Here is a 23614-nt window from a genome sequence, read left to right as displayed (position 1 = left end):
GGGACGTCGTCCGCACGAGGGCTGCGGTGCCAGGAAGTGGGGCCGTTCCGGTCCCTTCCCTTCCGGGCCACGCTGCACGCGGCTGCGGAAACGCCCGGGGGACCGACTTCCCCGAACCCCGGCGCGCATGGCGGCGCCCGTGGGAGGCAGCGGGCGCGGCCATCTTGCCTCCGCGGGCGACGGTCCCCGCGCCTCGCCAATTCCCTTCGCTGGGTCGCGAGTGATGTCGGGAGGACGCGGGGTCCCGGGCGCTGGGCGGGCGTGGGCTCGGCTCCGCGGGGCTGGGCGGCGAGCTGGGGGCTGCAGGGTCTGCCGGGAGGCAGTGCGGGCTCGGCCTTGAGGGGCCGGGGGCGGAGGGCCGAGGGGCTGTCGCACCGGCTGGGTCCACGCCCCGGCGGCCTCCCGGCGGCGCTGTGCCTTGGGTCGCGCCCGCTCCTGCGCTGCTGCGGGGTGAGCGTCCCAGTGTTCCGCGCCCTCGGCCCCTCCCCGCCCCCCAAGGCCACCGAACCCCGCCCCCACCGACCCCCACCCCACCCCGCCCGCTTTCCAACCTCACGTGCACCTGAGCCCCGCGCTCTCCGCAGCCCCGGGATCTAACTTACCCCAAAGTGGTGCGTTTGCATTGAGGCGAGGACTCCTGCGAGTTCCCAGCTTTTTCTTTTTAGGTTTTCCTGGCACAGTTGACACCACGTTTCTGTCATGGTAAGTGACCTTACTCAAAGATAAACCTGCCCAGATGTCGGAATGCCTCCCTCCTGTGCTTGTATGTTGTGCTAAATGAGCAGCATTCGGAGCCAGTGTATTACTAACCCACATGTGTAGGCTTCAGAGGGCTAAGTGGAAACGTTGAGGCCCTGGATTTAAGGTGAATGTATTGTAACGATTCACGACTGAACCGGTCAGGGTCACTCCCAGTGACTAAATAAAGACACACAGATACAGAAAGTACCTTTTCTCTGCGTTCAGTGATCTCTCCTCAGCTGCAGCTCCCAAAAGGGGGGGCAAGTCAGGCAAGAAAGAGAAAGAGCATGCCTGGAACCCAGGTTTTATTGGGGAGAAGCCATTTGAATTAGGCAAGGGCTAGGGTTCCAACAAACAAGTGGGTTTTATTGTTTACACCAGAGATTGAGTGATGCCCACTCCTGGAGCTGCACCTTTCTTGTCCAAGCTGAGGTAAGGTCCAATTGTACCAATTTCCTACCTCTTTACTCAGACTTAAGTGTGTACATAGCTCCTGTCCAGAGCGGCTTCTGACATATTTCCCCTTTCTTAATATAAAAAGGCAATTGGGGAATTATATCTTTCAGTCACTGGATTCTTGGTCTGAGATCATCATGACCTACTATTGAGACACAAAAGGAATTAATAGAAAACATATTATTCCAATAACATATCATATAGAATGTTTCAGAATTCCTTTTAGGATTAAAATGATTTAATTAACTCTAAAAGATCCATGTTATTATTATTACTCTGTCAAACACTCATCAAAAGATTCTTAATCTTTTACCAATTTGATTGGGAAGCATTGTGTTTGGCCACAGTAACACAGACGTAATTAACTGGCACAGCATTTAAGCCTTTCCTCAAACCATAGAGCAGAGGGCTCATTTGCATTGTTCATTATAGTGGCTTCTAGAATGTTCAACTTTGTTCCAGTCCTTCTATAAGCACTTATCTGACTATGAAGGATTTTGGAAGTAATTTAAGTCAAAGTATTTTTTTAACATTCATTTAATTTTGTTGTTGTAGTAGTTGGACAAAATACCTTGATTTTATTTATTGTTATATGGTGCTGAAAATCAAACACAGTGCCTCACAAATGCCAGGCAAGTGAGCTCCCGCTGAGCCCTAGCCCCAGCCCCTAAGTCAAATTATTAAGAAAATCCACATGTTGTAAGTTTTAAAATATAGCCATAAAGGCTGTAATTGTAGAAACAATAATATTTAAAGTAGTCACTTCAAGGATTATGAGATCAAGAGCTTGCCCAAGTCTGGTTAATTGGCCCACACCTGTTTTGAAGCCTGGATGTTGATTTCAGCATACCACAGCTCTGAAATGTCAGCTGGCAATAACTAGTGATACAGTGAGACAAGTTGTATTCCTTCAGGCTACAGGATATTCATCATCCTTTCCCTTAATTCTCACATTTAAGGAGTCTCTTATATCTGTCAGTAATGTAAAATTCTGGAGGCAGAAGTTAAGCATCAAAACATCCTTCTGGGTGCCATCTCACTGAGGGTTAAACTTTCTACAATTGTCCTTGTCAAGACCGGTCTATAAATAACTGGAGTATATAGGAGATTTCTATGTCAACAATCTTTCTATTTTGACAGTTATCCAGATATATAGTCTTAATTTCTAAGGACCAGCATGATTGGCTGGCTTAGGTTTCTCATACGCTGTCTTTTTCTCAAAAGATACTCCTAGACAGCCTGTTTACCATAGGATCTATATATATATATATATATATATATATATATATGTGTGTGTGTGTGTGTGTGTGTGTGTGTGTGTGTGTGTGTATCTATGACCATTATAGTCATTATAATTAGTCTAGTTTCATGGGTGGACTTTCCAGTGTACATTGTGATGCACATTAAAGGTGGACTTGAAAGATGGGTCCATAGAAGTCTACTCATAAGTTTTACTTACCTGACAAGCTCCTTTTGAAGTTGCAGGGTTGTAAACTCTGCAGCTGAAAACTTACCTTCTTGTGCCAGGATTTTCAGTCATTTTCACTATGACAGGTTTAAACTCTATCCTTTGAAGTCTGATTTAACTTTCTAAGTCATGTTCAGCAGAAATAAGACTTTTAATATTACAGTTTAAGAAAAATTTTGAAATATTTGTTAGATACAGCAGGGGCATATAGGGTCCTGTTTTTCCCTTTTCTTTGAATTGAATGAAATGAAATTGAATGAAAGGCTGATATAAGTTATAATATCATTAGTTTTAAGTTATAGACAATAGTACAAGTATTTAAATAATAAGAAAGGATCTATCATTTTTAGCTGGTCATAAGATTTGACAAAAGTCATTTAAAGGGACTATGGCAAATAGAAACTTAGTCTTTATTAATTGTTTGACTTGATTTTGACTTTACTAGAATTACCAAAAAATGGAAAATATAGTAAATTGTATATAAAAATTTGTATTTTGAAATTAGTTCTAGATTAACTTAAATAATTATCTCAATTTGGGATGCAGCTAGAGATAGTTTTTAAATTAGGAGATCTCTGTTTATAAAATTATATCTGTATTTTATAGTAAATTACATTTATCTTAAATATTTATAACTATAAATGGCAGAGCATCAAATATATATATATATATATATATATATATATATATATATGCATAAATTATGTGCTTCCTGTTGTGGAAAAACAATTTGAAACAAATAGACATTTAATTAAACAAATAGACATATGCTAATTATTTTATGAATTACTGATTATAGATTATTTAAATAACTGGGAAAATATGCATTGAAAATAAAGGTATAGCTATAATTTTGTAAACCTTATAAAACCATGTGCTTCTTAAAATATTTGGAATACTTCAACCTACTTTAACTATGGATACACCATTAATGTAGATCCCAGTATTTATTTATTTATTTATTGTAATTACATAGTCAGAAATGAAAATAAAGATTTTTTGGTCATCGTGGGAACATTGTGAGAAAATTGTCTCAGGTTGCTGACTTTTGTTCCTTTGACGAGCAAAATGAATCCTTATAACCTCTAAAAATAAAACATAAGCAAGCATGTGTGTCTCTCATAAATGTTACACTATTTCTGCAATTTTCCTTAATAATATAGCCATAAACCCTGTTGAGGGTTAAAAATCAGATTTTTGGCTTTGAAAACATGTTAGGATTAGGGCAGCAGAGTAGAAGCTTGTGAAACCCGATTTTCCTGAAAAGGATGAGTCTTTTTTTAGTGAGAATGTATTAAAATTATGAAGGAATTTGCCAACAGCTGGGTGCAGTCCTTGTAATTCCAGTTGTCAGGCTGTGAGAAAAAGAAGGATATGCTAGTAGCTGGGAGGCAGAGCCAGAAGTCCTGGTTAAGTGACAGCGGGAAGGACCAATGTGGAGCCCACAAAAAATATGGAGGTGGAGCAAGAGAAAGGGACACACAAAGGGCATTTCCATGGAAAATTCTATCCCAAACAGGGCTAAGGGGTAATATCACAAAGGAACAGGTGAGCATTAGTCAACCCATAGGGCTGTAGGAAGGCATACCTACACAAGAAGACACATTTTGCTATATTTTTATGACTTTCAAGATTGGGGCCACCTTCTATGGCCACTTTGATGTGGCCAGATCACTTGGAAGTGACACAGAGCCTCACCAATCAAGAAAGGAAAATGCTGGTCACATGGTGTGGCAGCCTCTCAACAGCAGCTCCAAGTCCAGCAAGAAAATAAAAGCACACCTCAAACCCATGTATTTTTGGGGAGAAGCCATTTTAATGAGGCAAGGGTTAGGGTTCCAACAAACAAGTGGGTGTAATCTAACCCCATTGGGTGACTCCCACTCCTGGAGCTGCACCTCTCTTATCCAAGCAGAGGTAAGGTTCAATTGTATTGCAATGGTGCAATACCAGTTCCGTACCTCTTTACTCAGGACTGAAAGGTGTGTACATAGCTCCTGTCGAGAGCGGCTCCTGACAGTGTATAGCAACAGTGACAGTGGCAGGGCACAAGGAAAATGAATCATTCAGGGTGACTTGTCCTTCACCCTACAGGTGCCAGGTTGCCAGGAAGAAGAAAAAAATCAAATTAAGCAAATAGATTTTAACACTTGGATATCATATAATTGCTAGGGATACCCTTAGCTGGAGATGGAGGGTTTTTGTTTTTTTAATTAATTTCTTTAGTTGTAGATGGACAGCAGGTGCCAGGTTTTTGTTCTCACGACTAAAAGGCTCAGGGATCACTCCAGTCAAACTGGGCTAACTGGGCTGCATGAAATAACCACACGAGAGACACAAATACCTTTTTCTTTGGGGTCGCTGCGTCGGCTCCTCTGACCTTAAGGGTCCACAGAAAGAGAGAGAGCAAGAGCACGCGCTGACCCCTTTTATTGAGGAGAAGTATTTTAAATGAGGCAAGGGGTCAGGTTTCAGGGGGCTGAGTCTATCTTCATGATGTCCACTGTCAGCAGGTTGACTGACACCTGGGTAGGCCACACCCAAGGGCACAGTAAGAGAAGGGGTCACACACAAGGCACTTCTATGGAAGATTCTATCCTAAACAGGGCAGGGGTTATATTATAAAGGAACAGGTGAGCATAGCTTCACCCCTGGGGCTGTAGCAAGACACGGAGTCACGGACCCTCAAACCCCCAGCTGGGAAGTATAACTCAGTCACATGTAAGGTTGGTCTCCCACAAGCAGGCTTTTATTTTATTTGTTTATTTTTTTTGTATGTGGCATTAAGTATTGAACCCAGAACCTCACACGTGCTAGGCAATGCCCTACATCACAAGTTGGTATTTTTGAAATTAGTAAAGTCATAAATTATAGATAATTATTGGAGCTAATCTTGCTACATTAAATAAAATTACTAAACATATTCATACAACCCGTTTCTTTATACATAAGGACTATTTTGACATAAATTCCTCAAAATGTCATTACTAGCCCAGTGCCATATAAAATTATAAATTAGATGTTGACCTATTTTTACCCATTAATATTTGAGATACTAACTCCCTACACTTGGATCAACATTGAGTTTGATAACAATAATAACAGTTTTTCATAGATTAGTACATAAAGGGCTGTTCATTTTTCTATTTCATTTTTGGTTAATGGTAAAGAAGAAAATATCCTCTCTAGGCTTATTTAACATGTCTACTTTCTATTTGAGATAGATGTCTTTATATTTCTCATGTCCCTAGTAAAGGCCACCATTCCTAAGTTAAAAACTCTGTCTCTCACTTCACTCCAAATTTAGATAATTATTTAAGTTAATCCAGAGCTAACTTCAATACACAAATTTTTATAAACAACTTATTATATTTATTTTTGGTAATTCTGTTAAGTCAAAATGAAGTCACACACACACACACACACACACACACACAAAAGCTAAGTTTGTATTTACCATGATCCTTTAAATGACTTTTGTCAGGTTTAAGACCACCTAGGTATAATAAATCTTTTCTTATTTAAATACTTGTACTATTGTCTATAACTTAAACTAATAATACTATGGCTTATGCCAATCCTCTACTCAATTTTATAAATAAAGGGGGGAAACAGGACCCCTATGCACACACTAGATCTTACAAAATATTTCAAAACTTTTTAAAGCTGTTACATAGGAGCTGAGCGACCCCTAACTTTGAGCGATGGAATTGTGGAGCAGAGGAGCACAGCTTTGGGAGTGGGTGTTACCCAATGAAGTGGGCGTTACCCAATGGAGTGGGCTGCCTTCTCCTTCCTTTGTAACACTACCCTGACCTTTTTGGGATGGAATGTTCCATTGAACCTCCCCTTGTGTGCCCCCTATATAAGAATAAAGAATTCAGGTGGCTCTCTTTCCAACAGATCCCTAAGGTTGAGAGCCATCACTGGGCACTAAGAAAAAGCGACTTTCTTTGTGTAAATTATTTTGTGTAAATCCAAATTCACCTGGGGTGACTCTGAATGATTTAGTTGAGTGTTGTGGCAGCGGATCTAGAAGAGGCAAAAGATGGAACATTCCAATTAATGGTTATTTCACAGATTCAGAAGAAATTGATGCAGGCCCAGCCGACTTTTGATTTGTCTTATTCTTTATTCCCCAGTGGATTTGTAAAGACTGGTAAAAATCAGTGCATTTAAACAAGTATGAATGAGGAATAGTGTGATCTGGGGAAATCTGTGCAAAGTAGGATCAGAAATGAATGAATAAATAAATGGGTTGATAGGTAGGTAGTTACTAGGGATTCTACTCAGGGGTGATTATTACTGAGCTACATCTCCGGTTCTTTTCACCTTTTATTTTGAGACATAGTCTCATTATGTTGCTAATGCTGGCCTCAAACTTGGAATCCTCAGCCCTCTGAGTTGCTAGGATTACAGGTGTGTGCCACCATGCTCAGGAGGAAATTATTATTCATAGGGTTTTACACTACACGATTCATGTTGGAATATGCTATATGACTGTGCAGGAGGACCCTGTAGTTCGCATTAGCTGTCAGCTTGTGTGTGATATCTATGACAGTCATACAAGAGATTCACAGTAAGTTGCATCAACTATGAGAAAGCAGACAAGTTTTCAAGGGATGTTGGTGTTTTGTGGCATCAGTTCTGAGGCTCATTTTGGTCTTAATGAGTTTTCTTAGAGGTGGTGCGGTGGTGATGTCCTAAACTGTAGCCTTCTCATAAATACAAAAGCAGGTTTCCTCTGTATGTCTCTAACATATTAATCAGTTTTTTATGCACATCTAGATAGGCATTTGTGTATATGTGTTTGATATGCTTTTTAAATATAATTCTTTCCAAATTTGCTGAATTATCTATTAATATTTTTTGCTTTGTACATGTTCTTCAGTTTCTTTTGTTTTGTTCTGTACATTGACCATAGTTGTTTGGTATATATTATCTTGTGATACTAGCATCTGCAATTTTTTTTTCATTACTTTGATATTGGCTCAAAGATCCATGGAACATATAACAATCTGTATTATTTGTCTCTTTAGTGTATAGTTTGGTATTAGAAAATAGATGCTCATATATACATATATATGTACACTTATAGTAGATGTTATTACATTAGCTAGAGGAATTAAGGGCTACATATGCCAAAATTTGTTTGAATTTTCAACTTTGTTGAATCAACAGATGATCGCACAGTCACAGAATATTTTATTTGAATTCTTATTTTATCACTTTGTATTAAGAAAACAAACACCAATTTTCTTTTATTGTGAAAATGAGCAGAATAACTTTTGCACACTTTCCGTATCACCAAAGGAACATCATTTCATTAATACTATGTCATTACAGGAATCCCTGACATTTGATGATGTGGCCGTGGTCTTCACCTGGGAGGAGTGGCAGCTCCTGAGCCCTGCTCAGAAGGACCTGTATCAGGATGTGATGTTGGAGAACTACAGCAGCCTTGTGTCAATGGGTGAGGACAGCTGCCTTGTGTTACTTGGAGGGTGCTAGACTGTGGCCTTCCATTTCTCAGCTGTCTAAGTCTGTGGAGCATCAGCAGTACTCTCAAGTGGTTGATTCTCAGATCTTCTTTTGCCCCATATGAAGAGTAATCCACCTTTTCCTGAGGGAGAAGCTGAGAGCTATAGATATAAAATTTGGGTTTAGTCCCTAAAATGTAACAGTCTCCCTTCTTGACATATCCTAACCCATTTCAGTGTAAGTCTTCTGTCATTTCCCACAATCAGGGTATGTATCCAGCAAACCAGATGCCCTCTCCAAATTGGAACGAGGGGAAGAACCATGGACAACAGCAGGTAAAATCTACAGTCGATTCTGTTCAGGTGAGTGAGAGAACTGGCCAGGTGGGCAGCCACAGAAGTCATATTCTGCTTACTCAGAATAGAAGGCAAAGCCATGAACCAGCCTCTTTACGTGCCCCTCTGCCCATGTCAGATCATTTCTTTGTTGGAAATATACCCTTCTTTTCTCTTCTTGCTCTCATCCTTTCTTATTTTATACCTATCTTGTTTTGGTTTCTTTGCATAATTATGTTCTTCCTAGGATTTTCAAATCCACTGTCATAGTGTCTCTGCCTGAGTCACTTGCTGTAAAAAATTCCTCTCTTCAGGCCTTTCTAAACAGAGAGCACTCTGAATGCATCACTCTTTTTCTAACTACTACATTTTAATCTTCTTTAATACCATCTAACCTCATCTTGGATGACCTGGTCTCTCACTCAGGGTTTATGTGATTTTTTAACCTTCTCTTTTTTTCCCCTTTCTGAGATTCTCCATATTTCTCTATTTTCTTTTCTGTTCTCATAAGTCTTAAAAGTTTACTTTATGATTTCTCCATTCTCTGAATTAGTTTTTTTCTGGTCTCTGGAAGAGACTTACAAATTGACTTCCCCCTTAATACTATCTAATTTATATTTAATTTCTGTATATTTTGTCCATCTTCATGGCAGCTGGCTGGTGACTTCCCATTGTGTGTGAGGAGCAAGAATCATCTTCCTCCAAAAATAATTATTTTTTGTTATCTTTGTTTATTGGTTTGTTTATTGATTTAGAGCTGGGATCTCCCTGTGTTGCCTAGGCTGGCCCCAAACTCCTGGGCTCAAGTGATCCTTCCACCTCAGCCCTCTGAGTAGCTGGAGCTACAAGTGTGAGCCACTGCATCCAGTGTGGCTATTCTGACTCAAACTTGGGTTCTCCTAGATCTGCCCGTTTCAGTTTCATCCATCCTGGCATTACCTTAAATGTTCCCGACATGCTGAGCTCTGTCTTCTTAAAATTCCCTGTAGGGTTTTGATTGTTTAATTAATTTATGTCCCAAAGCAAGTCAGAACTTAACTCATTTCCATCATAGTTTTTCTAATTCTGAACTTTCCTTAATTCATCTTAGGTGTCGCTATGCATTTATTTCCCAAAAGTTTTTGGGGTTTCATCATGTTTTTTTGTAGTGTGATTGAGATATGTTCCACATACCATGTAACTCACCCATTTAAAGTACAATTCCATGGTTTTTTAATAGCCATTTGTTGCTTAAATATCATCTAATTATGTGTAAACAATTTAGAGACATTTTGTATTTACATAAATTATGTTCTCAAGTTGCTTTGATTACTATAGTTTTGTACTAAGTTTTGAAAATGGAAAGTTGAGTCCTTTAACTTGTTCCTCTATTTCAAGGTTGTTTTTATTAGCCAGGTGAGCTGATGCATACTTGTAATCCCAGAAACTTGTGGGAGGCTGAGACAGTCAGCTTATACAAGTTAGTGAGACCCTGTATCAAAATAAAAATGAAAAAGACTGGGGATGTGGCTCAATGGTAAAGTGCTTCTGGGTTCAATCCCAAGTATCAGAAAAGGAAAAAAAAGGATATATATTTTTTGTTTGAGTCCTTTGAATTTCAATTTGAATTATAGAATGAGCTTGTGATTTTCTCCTTAAAAGCTCAGTAGAATTATGCTGAGTCTGTTTACCACTTTGGGGAGTATTGCCATTTTAATCTTATTAAATTTTCTGATTCAGGAGCAATGGACATTTTATATTTAATTAGGCTTTTAATTTCTTTCAGGGTTGCTTTGTAGCTTTCAGAATACAGTGTAAGTTTGGCACTTCCTTTGTTAAATATATTTCTAAGTAGTTTTCTTTTTTGATTTTGTAATTGATGAAATTCTTTTTTACTTGCATTTCCAGATTATTCCTTGTTAGACTATAAAAATATGATTATTTTCTTATCATGGAAGATTGCTGTTTCTCTTCAAGTGATCTCAATGCCACAATACCATCTTAATTATAGAGCTTTGGTTTTCTTTTTAAATATTAATTCTTATCAATATGGTTTATATGTGTGATTACCTTCATAATTTACTTCTTTAAAACTTGTGTGTTGAAAGCCTTGCTAACACCAATACAAAAAAAAAAAAACCTGAGGAAAAAATATTCTTGTTCCTTTTCACATTGCTTTCATTCTCAATGGAGGTGACTATATAATAAAAAGTAAACATAATAAATATGTTTGGGGGATAAAACAATACTACAAGGAAAATTAAAGCAGCTATAGGAATGTAGGTGTTGGGACATGGCACTGTGCTTTTAGGGTGGTGGGTGGGAATGGCTCCTTATTAAGGGCCTTTTAGTAGATAGATGGCAGAAGTAAGTAGGCTCTCTGGGTGTGGAGTGTTCCAGATGTGAAACAGTGGAAGTTCTACTACATTGAGACTGGAGGGAGTTTGTGGAACTTCTAGGAAGCTGGTAGGGAAAGTAGAAATAAGGATAGTTGGGTAGTAGCAGGAGGTTCTGGTCCATGGGCCACATATTGCCTATCTAAGGCATTCAAGACTTTGATTTTACTCCAAATGAGTTGAGAAAGCACTAGGTTTTGAATAGAGGAGTGGCATAGCATCACTACTTTTTTAAAATAGATTCTTTTCTCTACTATTTAGAATGTAGGCTTTAGCTAGGATGGGAGGGAACTATTATACTCATGTTACAGTCTTTGACAGTAAAGTGATACAAATTAAAATCATCAGGGGCTGGGTTGTGGCTCAGTGGTAGAGCGCTCGCCTGGCATGCATGAGGAACTGGGTTTGATCCTCAGCACCACATAAAAATGAATAGATAAAATAAAAGTATTTTATCCATCTACAACTAAAAAATATTTTAAAAATAGCTCAGTGGTATAGCACTTGCCTAGTATACGTGAAACCTTGGCCTCTGCAAAAAAATAAAAAAGAAAAAAGAAAACAAAACAAAACTAGGCTCAAGCTACCAGTCATCTTCTATTAGTGAATCTCTGCAACCAGTGCTGAATTTTTCCAGCAATAATCTTTGACAGCATATGTGAAGTGTTGCCTCTGCCACGCGACCAGCACGCTAGCTTCATACTAGAGGTCCTAAGCATAGAAGTTAACTAGTGAGATCAAAATAAACACACATAAACTAAATTTACCTTTTTCTTGACCAGGTCTGAGCTGGCCCTCCCTGGCTCCTGCCTTGAGCCACCCGGTGGGGTAGCGAGGTTTACACAAGAGACTAACAGGAGAGAGAGAGGGCATGCCAGGGAGTGGCCTTTTATTGGGGAACAAGAAATTCAACCTTCATCCAATGAAGGTTGAGGGGGACAGCATTCCAAGGTCAGGGTCAGTGATTGGTCTCAGGGTCAATGGTCAGTCACACCCCCACACGGATGGGCTCTTGCACCTAAAAAGGGTGGGGATTAGTTCTGACACAGCTTGGCCGGAACGCCTCACACCCAGTCAGGGAGGTGCCCAATCACGTGCGAGAACGGCTTCCCACAGTTGCCTATCAGGGAAGTTCACCCAGGTATGGTGTCTAACTACCCAGAATCAAAATGATACAGTTGGGTCCAAAGCCTCAGGCATACACAAACAGGGTGTCCAACATTAATAACATTGCTAGCATTAAACACATCTGGTGTGACCCAAGGCCTTAGGCATAAAAAGACACTCTTGTTAGACAAATATTCCAGGGACCCAGAGTTACCTTTCAGGAGCCAGTCAAGGCCAGTGCTTTCTTTGGTGTGTGTGATGGAATAACCCATGCCTGCAAACACTTAATTGTCCATCATTGTTTATTCCTTCTGTAGCAACATAGGAGAGTATGACCCAGAAGGAGTGGGATTGGGAGTTGGTAATGTAACTTGTGATAGAACACTTGCCTAGCATGTACAAGGCCCTGGATTCAATCTCCAAAACCACCACCACCACCACCAAAAAAAAAAAAAAAAAGTGCTGATTTAATTCTGTGGTGAGAACACTTCATATCTACCCTTTTATCAGTTTTCAAGAGGATTTCACTCCCCTTTCCACCACAGAACTGAGGATTGAACCCAGGGGATGTTCTACCACTGAATTATATCCCCAGCCTCGTTTATTTTATCTTGAGACAGAGTCTTGATAAATTGTATCCTCCCCCATGAGTTGCTGGGATTACAGGCAAATTCCACTGCACCCTGCTAGAGAATCTTACATTCTTGTCACTGTGGGGTATTTATTCCATATATTTGGATCTCTGGAGGTACACCTGGTCATAGTAGTCAGTATTTGGTTTATTTTGGTGGGCTTAACAAATTTCAGAGCTGTTTATATAGGCATGGCTAAGTTGTAGGCCTTATGCATGTACCTTCTCTTTTTCTACTTGTTTCTGAGTACAATCTTATCCAGTTCTTTCTTTGAATAATTTTGTGTGGATTGATGATATCCACATTGCTATTTCCAGATAAGACCTTTTTCAGTACTTACATATTCAATCAGTTTCTTCATTTTTATATTGGATGTATAGTAATCACCTGAAACTTTATGTTCTTAATGTACACTAGATTTTCCATTCATTCCAGACTTCAGTAATATTTCTTATTTCATCATGAGGCTTTCCCCTAATGTGGTGGTTGAAGCCATGTGATTTTTACAGTAATCGTTGTGCCCTTACTTTCACTTATCCTCTTCCCACTCCTCCCATTGAAACTATTAGTAAGTTAAACTTTAGCTTTTCTTCTTTTAGTTATATTCTGATTTCCTGTTCCTCCTGTATATCTTACTGCCTCCTTCATAACATTTTACAGATGACAGTTACAGTCTTTATTTCTTTGATTTCTTTTGAATTCTTTTTCCATAATTAGAACTAAACTTTCATGAAACTAAGAAATATATTTGTATATTCAAAACACAAACATGGCAACTTACACATAGCTGTTGTTCAGCAAATTAATTGTAGAGTAAATAAATGTAGCCTCATATGGTCTGGTATGTCTCCAGCTTCCATGGTCTGATGGTGTCCTGTGAAATTCTGGGGTTCCTGCTAAAAGTGATCTTGTTGATATTTTTACTATCTGTACATTTTGTAAAGATTTATTTAGAAAGTAGTCACATCTACAAATCACTCATACAGGAGAGAAACCTTACATATGCAGTGAATGTGGCAAAGGCTTAACTGGGAAAAGCATGTACACTTACTGATTTTACTTTATAATGTGTGTATGTTATTGTGTTTTACCAAGGTGCAAGAGATAGGGATATTTATATACAAAACCTTTTTATATTTATATGGGGTTGTCATTAAAGAGTTACATCACACCACAGCATTTTTTAAAACAGTTTAATGACAGAAGAAGATGATGAAATGATTCACTGTTCTTGTTTTTCCTAGAAATCAGAAAAGTTGATGACCCTCTGCAACATCACTTGAAAAATCAAAGCATTCAGAAGAATCTGGAGCAAGGCCATGAACATAAAGCATTCAGAAATATTGTTAATCAGAGCAAAGTTCATTTTCCACTAAAGAAAAATTGTGAAAAACCTTTAAAATCAAATTTAAGTTTAAAAAGCCAGAATAGAAGCTGTGACCTAAAGAAATTTACTGAGATTAATGGAGATGGGAAATCTATATACATCCATGCAAACCATGAATGGTTTTATACTGAAATTAAATTTCCTTTAAGTGCAAAACCTACCAATATGGCCCTGGTCATTAAACAACAGAGAACTCATAGCATAGAGAAAATACATGAATGCAGTGAGTGTGGGAAGGTGTTTGTCAGGGTGTCTCAGTTCACCAATCATCAGAGAGTTCATACAGGAGAGAAACCTTATAGGTGTAAATGTGGGAAAGCCTTCTCCAGAAAGTCCCAGCTAACAGAACATCAGAGAAATCATACAGGGATGAAACAATATGAATGCACCAAATGTGACATGTCCTTCCTCAAAAAATTACAGTTCAGTGTGCATCAGGAAACACATATGGGAGAGAAACCTTATAAGTGTAGTGAATGTGGGAAAGCCTTCATTAAAAAGTGTCGACTCATTTATCATCAGCGTACTCATACAGGAGAGAAACCCCATGGATGCAGCATATGTGGGAAATCCTTCTCTACAAAGTTCAGTCTCACTACACATCAGAAAACTCATACAAGAGAGAAACCTTATATATGTAGTGAATGTGGAAAAGGATTCATTGAGAAGAGGCATCTTATTGCACATAGTCGGACTCATACTGGAGAGAAACCCTTCATATGCAATAAATGTGGGAAAGGCTTCACCTTGAAGAACAGTCTTATCACACATCAGCTAACTCATTCAGAAGAGAAGTTGTATGCATGCAGTGAATGTGGAAAAGCCTTTTCCATGAAGCACTGTCTCATCATACATCAGCGAACACACACAGGAGAGAAACCATATACATGCAATGAGTGTGGAAAAGGCTTCACCTTGAAGAGTCCTCTCATCAGGCATCAGCGGACACATACAGGAGAGAAACCCTATGTATGCACTGAATGTCTAAAAGGCTTCACCATGAAGAGTGACCTAATTGTACATCAGCGAACTCACACTGCAGAGAAGCCATATATGTGCAATGACTGTGGGAAAGGCTTCACTGTGAAGAGCCGCCTGATTGTCCATCAGCGAACTCACACAGGAGAGAAACCTTATGTGTGCAATGAATGTGGAAAAGGTTTCCCTGCAAAGATCCGGTTGATAGGACATCAGCGAACTCACACAGGAGAGAAGCCTTATAAATGCAGTGAATGTGGAAAGGGCTTTACTGAAAAGAGTCACCTCAATGTACATCGGCGCACTCATACAGGAGAGAAACCCTACATATGCAGTGCATGTGGCAAAGGCTTAACTGGGAAAAGCATGCTTATTGCCCATCAGCGTATTCACACTGGTGAGAAACCATACATATGCAATGAGTGTGGGAAGGGCTTCACCATGAAGAGTACTCTAGGCATACATCAGCAAACTCACACTGGAGAGAAGCCTTACAAATGCAATGAGTGTGGTAAAGCCTTCAGGAAGAAGACATGCCTTGTCCAGCATCAGAGATTTCACTCAGGAAACACTTCCTTTGCATGTACTGAATGTGGAAAATTCTCTTTGCGCAAAAATGACCTCATTACCCATCAGAGAATTCACACAGGAGAGAAACCCTATCAGTGCGGTGAATGTGGGAAAGCCTTCACTACAAAGTCAGGGCTTAATGTTCATCAAAGAAAACATACAGGAGAGAGGCCCTATGGATGTAGTGATTGTGGGAAAGCTTTTGCCCACTTGTCAATCCTTGTTAAACACAAGAGAATTCACAGGTAGTTATTCTGCTAGTTGTAGGCCCTTGAGATAATATAATAAATACAAAGAATAATAACTTTGTTGTAGAGTATATGGTGGTATACTTAGGATCAATTACCTCATTCATCTTCCATATTATATGAAACAACTATATACAATCAGTCTTCATAAAAGCATTTCAGGACATTATATGATGGCTAAAAAGTGTGTACTCAGAAAAATCCCACAAATGTGACAGACTACAGAAACCTTCAGTTGAGAGAGAGACTTCATCTCCCTAGGTTCATTCCCCAATGCTGAAAATTATCAAAAAATTATCATAGGTTATGGATGAAATATCAGCTGATAGAAATATGATAAACACGGGAAAGCCTTTGCCCAGAAATTAAGACCTTAATAGATTGAGAGTGTTGACACTAGCGAAATGCTTTTCTATGGCAGGATTTGTAGTATTTTATTGCATCACTTGTGAAGAAATCAATATGAATATATTTGAATGTATAGAACCGTTTGTGAAGTAGTAAGAGATGATAATGAGGGAAAGAAGCCCTAGCAAAATGATGAAAGAAGTCTTTTTGTTACAAGTCTGTCATTACATGATAAGCTCTTCCATTTCTTTGATTCTGAGTTTAGAATACTTGAAATGGAATATATTAATAAAGTTTTATAAGTAGTATTAAGCAGTGTATGAAGTCAATATAAAGTCAGGCATGGTGGTGCACACTTGTAATCCCAGTGATTTGGGAGACTGAGGCAGGAGGATTACAAGTTTGAGACCAACCTCAGCAATACACTTAGACCCTGTCTCAGAAAAAAAAAAAAAAAAAAAAAAAAGGATTGCAGATGTTTCCCAGTGCCCCTGGGTTCAATTCCAAGTACAAAAAAAGAATAAAACCAAAACTTTTATAAGTTTTATTCAGAAATAATAAATTTAGATTCACAGAAATCTTACCCAAATAAAGAGTTTCTAAAGGCCCTTAACCAGCTTCTCCCAAAGATAACATCTTATATAACCACTGTTCATTATCAATTACAGGAAATTATTGCCATACTGTTGACTAATAGAATTTATTTGATCACCAGTTTTAATGTTTAGTTTTTAAGTTTAGGGACATTTTATGATATGTAACAACAACAATCAAGAACATAAAGTCACATCAACAAATTCCTACATGCATTTTTATTGTTGCATACTTTCCCAACTTTTTAAATTTTGGGGTGTGGTGGGGTGAAGGTATTGAGGACCAAACCCAGGGCCTCACACATACTAGTCAAGTGCAATACCACTAAGCTATCCCAACCATTTTTACTTGATTTTGGGACATGTTTTTGCTAAGTTGCCCAGGTTGGGCCTCAATATTTGTAATCTAGCCAATTTGGTGTCCTGAGTAGTTGGCTTTATAGGGATGCCATCCTGCTTGGCTCCCCACCTCACTCCTGGCAATAGGATTTGTTAATATATGTAATTTTTTCATTTGTACAATGTTATGCAAATGGAAGCACACATCATGTACCTTTTGAGATTTGATTATATAACCTTAAGCAAATTATCCTCAGTCCCATTCTGGTTGTTCTTTTTGCTGGTGGGTAATATATTTCATATAGATATACAACAGTTTACTCTTCTACTTGCCCACTGATGGACATTAGGGTTTTTGTCAGATTTTTTTGCTATTATAAATAAAGATGCTGCAAACATTCTGGTACCAAGCATTTGTGTAAGCACAAATTTCATTTCTCTAAGATGATTATGAAGAGTTTGAATTTTGGGTCCAATGGTGAGAATCAATTTTATGTTGCTTAACTATTTTCCACAGTGCCTGTTCAATTTTCCAACAGGAATATATGAGAAGTTTGATAGTTCCACATTCTTGCACTTGCTATTGTCACCATGTGTTATTTAGTCATTGTATTATGTAAGTAGTGCTGTCTCATTGCGACCTTCATTTATATTTTTCTAATTTTTGTTGTTGTTTGCTTTTGTGCTTTGCTTTGCTGGGGATTAAACCCCGAGTCCTGCACATTCTAGGCAAGTGTCCTACCACCAAGCTATATCCCTTGTCCTTTTCTTTCCTTCCTTCCTTCCTTTCTTCTTTTTTCTTTTCTTTCTTTCTTTCTTGACATGGTATTGCCCAGTCTGGTTTTGAACTTGAGATCTTCTTGCCTTAGCCTACCAGATCATTGGGAGTACAGGTGTGGGCCACTGTACCCAGCTCCTGTAATGGTTTTGATATTATTTTTTCATGTGCTTGTTTGCCTTCCAAGTATCTTTGATGAAGTGTTTACTCAAATCATTTGTCCATTTTTAATTAGGATGTTTGTTTCCCTAGTATGACATTTAGAGATGTTTTTAAAGAGGTTTGTATGCTAGGTACAATTTTCTTGGACATATCACTTACAAATATTTTCCCCAGATGTGGTGTATCATTTTTCCCTCCTCAGGAATATAAATAATATTAAATCCAAATTACATTTTTTCTTTTATGAGTTATAATTTTGATGTCATATCTAAAAATTCATTACCTAGCTGTATCATGATTATTTTCTCCTATACTTTACAAATGTAGTTTTGCTTTTAATATTTTTAAACTATGATCCATTTGGAGTTAGTTTTTGGATAGGAGTTGAGGGTTAGGTTTTATTTTCTTTGCCTATGATTATACAGTTGGTCCAACATTATTTTGAAATTACTGTTTTTTTCTCATTAAATTGACCTTGCACATTTGTAAAAAGCGGTTATATTTTTGACTACTTCTTGACTCTTCCATTGATGAATTTGTTGTTTCACCAATAACACACTATAGCAGTGATAGTCATAAAACCAAGGAATCATATTCTTCTGGCTCTAAATTTCTTTGAAAATAGTTTTATTTATTCCAGTTTCTTTGTCTTTCCATACTTTTTAATTAAGCAGAATTTATTTAATTTTTTTCTAATTCTTTTTTTTAAAATTAATTTTAAATTATTTCTTACATACATCACAATAGAGGAGAGCATTACATCCATAATAATTAAGCAGAATTTATACCCAAGATCTTTGAAGACTATTACAAACACAAAGTATCCTTCTCAAGGTATCCCAAATTAAAGACACACTATGAAAGTAAAGACATGACATGAAGAATTCTTTTAGGTCATAACTATTTCACTTTTCTTTGTTTTTAACCATTTGTAATGTTCTGTATGTACGCCATATTTTAAACATTTTTTAAATGTTTAAATGTATCTTTTTAAAAGTGCAATCACAACTATAAAGGAACTTAAAAAGAGATCAAATCTGTTTCATACACAGATTGGGCAACCTAATATACATCATAACATAAATCTTTCTAAACAAGTTTACTATGAAACATTTGTGTTTAGTGTTAAAAATAAAACAATATTCTCATTTAGAAAGAATCAAGGCATCATTTGATTAGTAAAGTCTATTCCTTCTCCCAATTTTATGCTTTCTTGTCTTCATTTAGTAATTGCAGATTTATGATAGAACAAATTTTATTATAGTATAAAAATCTTAGGAACAACAAATTACAAATATTCCATTTGTTTTTTACAAGTGTTTTCCTTCCTAAAATGTAAACATCCAGTAAATAAAACATACATGATATCCTAAGTATAGCAACACCAACAACTCACTCATTAAAGCAGTGTATGTTGGTATATTTGGTGATAAAGTTGTTTATCTTAGTACAAAGCACTTCACCAGGAGAATCAGGCAATTATTATTTGAAGCAATTCTATTTCTTCACTCAGTTTCCATATTTGTAGAAAATCATTAATTACTGTAGAATTTTGTCTGTAAGAGCAGGACACAGGAAGGTCTGAAATACCCCAGTCATTTGCCTAAAGAAAAAGCGCAGGATCTGGGCTCTATGAAGGGGTTGCTCTTGGCTGGAACACTGGCGAGCAGAGCATCCTTGCAGGTATTCTGCAGGTGGTACTGCTGCAGCTCTGCAGCAGCCTGAGAGACCCTGGTCCTCCAGGTGGCCTCCAGCTTGAGCTGCTCCGCCAGGTGCTGCAGGGCGCTTGCACTGGCCCCTGAAGCCTTGGCAGCCGGCGGCAATGAGCCCTCCAGATAAACTTTAAAATATGCTTGTGTATATTTATTTTTTTTCTGTTTTACTGAAATTGCATTCAATATATTAAACGAAAGTGGGTTCATCTGGCATCTTTATTGCACCGAGTCTTCTGACATGCTGTACTGCCATCTATCCAAGCTGGCAACCTATGCTGGGGCCACAAAACCTGACTACTCCAATAACTTAAAAAAACGTCGAAGAAAACACGCAAATACACAGAAGTACCTTTTCAAAATCCAGGGATGGCTCCTGACCTTAGGGGTCAGTGGAAAGAGAGAGAACCACTGGAATTATTTATTCTTACACAGGGGACACACAAGGGGAGGACCCATGGAACATTCTTTCCCTAAAAGGGCAAAGGGGTAGGATTTCAAAGGAACAGGTGAGTGTATCTCAACCCCACCAGGTGACACCTACTCCTGGAGCCAGCCTCATTATCCAAGAGGGGTCAAAAGCCCAATGTATTGCAGAGTGCAATAACTGTTCAGGACTCCTTTACTCAGGACTTAAAGGTGTGTACATAGCTCTGTCCAGAGCAGCTCCCAACAATGCTGTCTTGCCATTTGATTAATTCTTCTTAAAAAATAAATAAATAAAAAGCTTTTTAGCTTATGCGTATCCTGTATGTTGTTAGAAGTTTACCTGAAGGTATCATTTATAGAGCCATTGTAAATGCTCCTATATTCATGGTTTCATCTGTGTGTTGAACTTGCACCCTATCGTACTGCTAAACTCATTTGCTTTTGTAGACTCTGCTATTTCAGCACTAACATTTCTATTGGGTTCTTCATTACATTTTCTGTCTTACCAAGATTTTCTATCAAGCCATTATTCTCTTATTTTCCTTTAAACCATTCAACATGGTTTTCTTTAGGTCTTTAAATATATTTATCATTGACTTTAAGTCATTGCTATTTCTATCATTGAAACCCACTCAATTCATTTTATTGATAGCATTGTTTCCTGAGTATTAATGATTTTTCACTGTTTATTTGCAAGTATATATATTTTTGGGGTCAATATTTAAATATTTTTTCATCTTGTATAGTATGCACATGGAAACACATTATAGGTGCTCGGCAGATCCAAGCTTCCATAACACAAAGCACTGTGTAGAGTGCAGAGCAGGGGAGGAGAGATTGCCTGTGGGAGGAACATAGCTGAATTTTAGATCAAACTGGAGATAACAAATTCAAATAATTGAGAACTGATTGCAGTACAAATATGCCAACCTTTGATATTCCTCTGATTCAGGTCTTAAACCAAAGAGAAAACCAAATTGTTTTATACTGAGAATTTTGAATTGCATGCATGCATGTGTGCATGCATGTGTGTGTATAGTAGTAGATTTGCTCTTTTGTAGAATGTTCTGTTTTTTCCTCATAAATAAATATCACCCTTACTTATATATGTTGAAATTCTGTATTAAGTCTGCAGATTGTTTTCCTGAGATGTCCATGATTTACATAATCACCTGCATGTGTATATTTATATTCATAAAAGTTGGTATTTGCCCCCTTATACAAACTTTACTTGGCTAACACAACAAACTCGAAGGCTACAGATAAGGAACATCATTAGTTTAACTGTGCAGGTCGAAGTGTGGATTGCTTGGTTTGAGCTGGCCTGCCCTGGCCTGAGTAGCCTAGATGGTCTTGATCACATATCTAGGCCTCAAGTGGAATGGATAGGGGCAGTATTGACAGTCTGTCATTCTCCAGGAGGCTGGCTTGGGAGTCATCACCTGGAACAACATGTACATAGAACTGCATCACCACCCTCTCATTCCTAGAATTGACAACTCTTCCAGTTGTGCAGAGATCAAATGTGTCTACCCTGCTCCATCTTAAAACCTGAGTAGGACTCCAAACCATTAGTGCAGAAAGCACCCAAGAACCATGTGCCCTTGACCCTTGCCCTGGTAACATGAGGATAGTGCAAGCACCAGGAGAATGCAGCTCCACTCTGGCTCCACCTCTACTCCAGTCCCTAGCAACTGTCCTCTATGAGTATCAACACCCCACATCAAGGGGGTCTCTGGGGGAGATGGCCTGCACTTTCCCTTGAATGCTTATTCCTTGCTGTACTGCAATGGCACTTTTTATTCTTCCTTGAACATGTATCTATTTCCCTAAATAAACCTCCATCTATGACTAGGACTGGTGTGTGCTGAAATTCTTTTCTGGCATATGTGCCAAGAACCCTTCTGGTCCTCAGTCAAGCTTCTCCTTCTCTTAAGTCCTCATATCTTTCTTTGGAGAAATATCTTCTCCAGTGACAGTTACACTTTACATGTTATTATTCTTATATGTATAAAGTGTCTAACTCAGATACAAATTAAAGTTTATAGGGTTGTCCTACTCTCCAAAGAGTCCAATTTTTGGAAAAATCTCATGACCTCCATCAAAAGAGTAATTGGGTGGTGGGTTTGTCAGACAAATGTGGAAATATTTACTCCCAATCTGTGGCTGCTTTTTCCACTTTCTTAAATATGCTTAACAGCACAATAGTTTTTTTTTTAAATTCCTATTTATTAATTTCACGGCTCATCGGATAGTGTCTTGTCTTGGAACTAACCCAGTTCATAAAGGTTATTGCCTTTGTTCTCCTGTAAACTTTAACCATTTATGCCCACCCCCACCCCCTGTATTGCTAGGAATTGAATCCAGAGCCTCATGCTCTACCACCGAACTACATTCTCAGCCCTTTTAATTTTATTTTGAAACTGGGTAGAGTTGCCCAAGTTGGCCTCAAACTTATATTTTTCCTGCCTTAGTCTCCCCAGTAACTGGAATTATAGTCGTGGGCCACCTAAACTTTTATGTCCCTCTTCTGCTTACCTTCTTACTTGTTTTTTGCATGTAGGTATCCGAGTATCCCAACAACATAGCTGAAAAGTCTGTTCCACTGCATGGTCTGGACACTCGTGTCACACCTCCGGACCCTGCTCCCCGACTCCTTCCATGGGCTCCAGGCCTCCCGCGAGCTGCACCCCTGGGGCGTGGCCGCCCCACTCTGCCAGCTCGTCTCAGCCTTTTTCTGTTCTCAAAAGCCGCTTCCCGCGAGCCCTTTCCCGCCCACGCTTCCAGGGGTGTCTGCTTAGGGACGTCACTGTTCCTTTCCAGAGGCGGCTCTCTGCTCAGGGGCACCCGACCTCCTACTGGGCAGACATACTACTATGCTGGACAGCCGCTGATCGCAGTTCAGTCGGCCCTAAGTCCCTGGATACCGACCCGTTTTCACGCTACACATTTTCTGCCAGTGTAGAAGTGCTAGGAAATGAGGCAATTCTGCCTTTTGGCCCCAATACGTCAGCAAACATGGCCACCTCCGCGGGCTGGGGCCACCTGGGCGCGGCCATGTTACCTACTGGGAAGCGCCGGAAGTCCGTTGCGTCAGTGCGCCGTTAGAGAGTTTACACCCCCCTCGGCCGCCGTAGGCTGACGGAGCGCTGGGTGGGGGTTCCCAAGTAGAAGCCGGTAGCGGAATTGCAGCGATGAGACCACCGTAGGTCTGGAGAAAGTCACGTCGGTGTGTGTTTTTATCCTTGGAAGTCTTGTCCCCCTGGAGGCCTTACGTAGGCGGGACAGCCAGGGCTTCTTGTGGGAGGGCGGTGAGGTGGAGGCGTTGGCCGCGGGGCTGTGACCCGCCGCTCCGGGTCGCGATCCCGTGTCGCAGGGCGCTGCGGGGCTCTGGAGCTCGGGGGCGGAGTGGAGTGGTTGTGGGAGGCTGAGGCCCGCAGAGCGCGGCACGTGCGATGCCCCATTTGTTCCTTTG

At 39.3% G+C, this 23614-nt stretch overlaps 2 protein-coding genes and 1 long non-coding RNA gene across 6 annotated transcripts in view; 2 read left to right on the top strand and 1 right to left on the bottom strand.

The window, feature by feature from the left end:
* Window positions 1-551: 551 nt before the first annotated feature.
* On the top strand, window positions 552-16982 carry Znf615 (zinc finger protein 615). Its single transcript, XM_046466052.2, has 4 exons — window positions 552-702; window positions 8012-8138; window positions 8413-8508; window positions 13840-16982. Exons 1-4 carry the CDS (start codon window positions 700-702, stop codon window positions 15777-15779), a joined length of 2166 nt encoding a protein of 721 aa, XP_046322008.1. The 5' UTR covers window positions 552-699; the 3' UTR covers window positions 15780-16982.
* On the bottom strand, window positions 16657-23249 carry LOC124107853 (uncharacterized). Of its 2 annotated transcripts, none has more exons than XR_009228775.1 (2): window positions 22678-23249; window positions 16657-21581 (listed from the first exon to the last, which is right to left on the bottom strand). It is a non-coding gene; the product is annotated as an uncharacterized LOC124107853 (long non-coding RNA). The 2 variants fall into 2 exon arrangements; XR_006856537.2 differs by having other exon boundaries at window positions 16657-20980.
* Znf350 (zinc finger protein 350) overlaps window positions 23247-23614 on the top strand; it is a 13575-nt gene continuing 13207 nt past the window's right edge. The window contains exon 1 of one of the 3 annotated variants that reach the window (XR_009228774.1): window positions 23247-23368. The gene's annotated coding sequence lies outside the window, so the exon portion shown is untranslated. The remainder of the gene's footprint in view (window positions 23369-23614) is intronic. The other 2 variants (XM_058585998.1, XM_058585999.1) reach the window with 2 other exon arrangements.

This window comes from Marmota monax, unplaced genomic scaffold (genome assembly GCF_021218885.2).
Source record: "Marmota monax isolate L192 unplaced genomic scaffold, Marmota_monax_Labrador192_F-V1.1 WCK01_AAM20220418_F8-fsc00160, whole genome shotgun sequence".
NCBI classification, from domain to species: domain Eukaryota; kingdom Metazoa; phylum Chordata; class Mammalia; order Rodentia; family Sciuridae; genus Marmota; species Marmota monax.
The sequence above is the reverse complement of the archived record's forward strand: the minus strand, read 5'-3'. Positions and strand labels throughout refer to the sequence as shown.

What these genes read in the sequence shown, in the direction of transcription:
- Znf615 (XM_046466052.2), top strand. An exon ending in CAGCAGCCTTGTGTCAATGG is followed by an intron (nt 8,139 to 8,412) that starts GTGAGGACAGCT and finishes TCCCACAATCAG; the next exon opens with GGTATGTATCCAGCAAACCA. An exon ending in CTACAGTCGATTCTGTTCAG is followed by an intron (nt 8,509 to 13,839) that starts GTGAGTGAGAGA and finishes TGTTTTTCCTAG; the next exon opens with AAATCAGAAAAGTTGATGAC.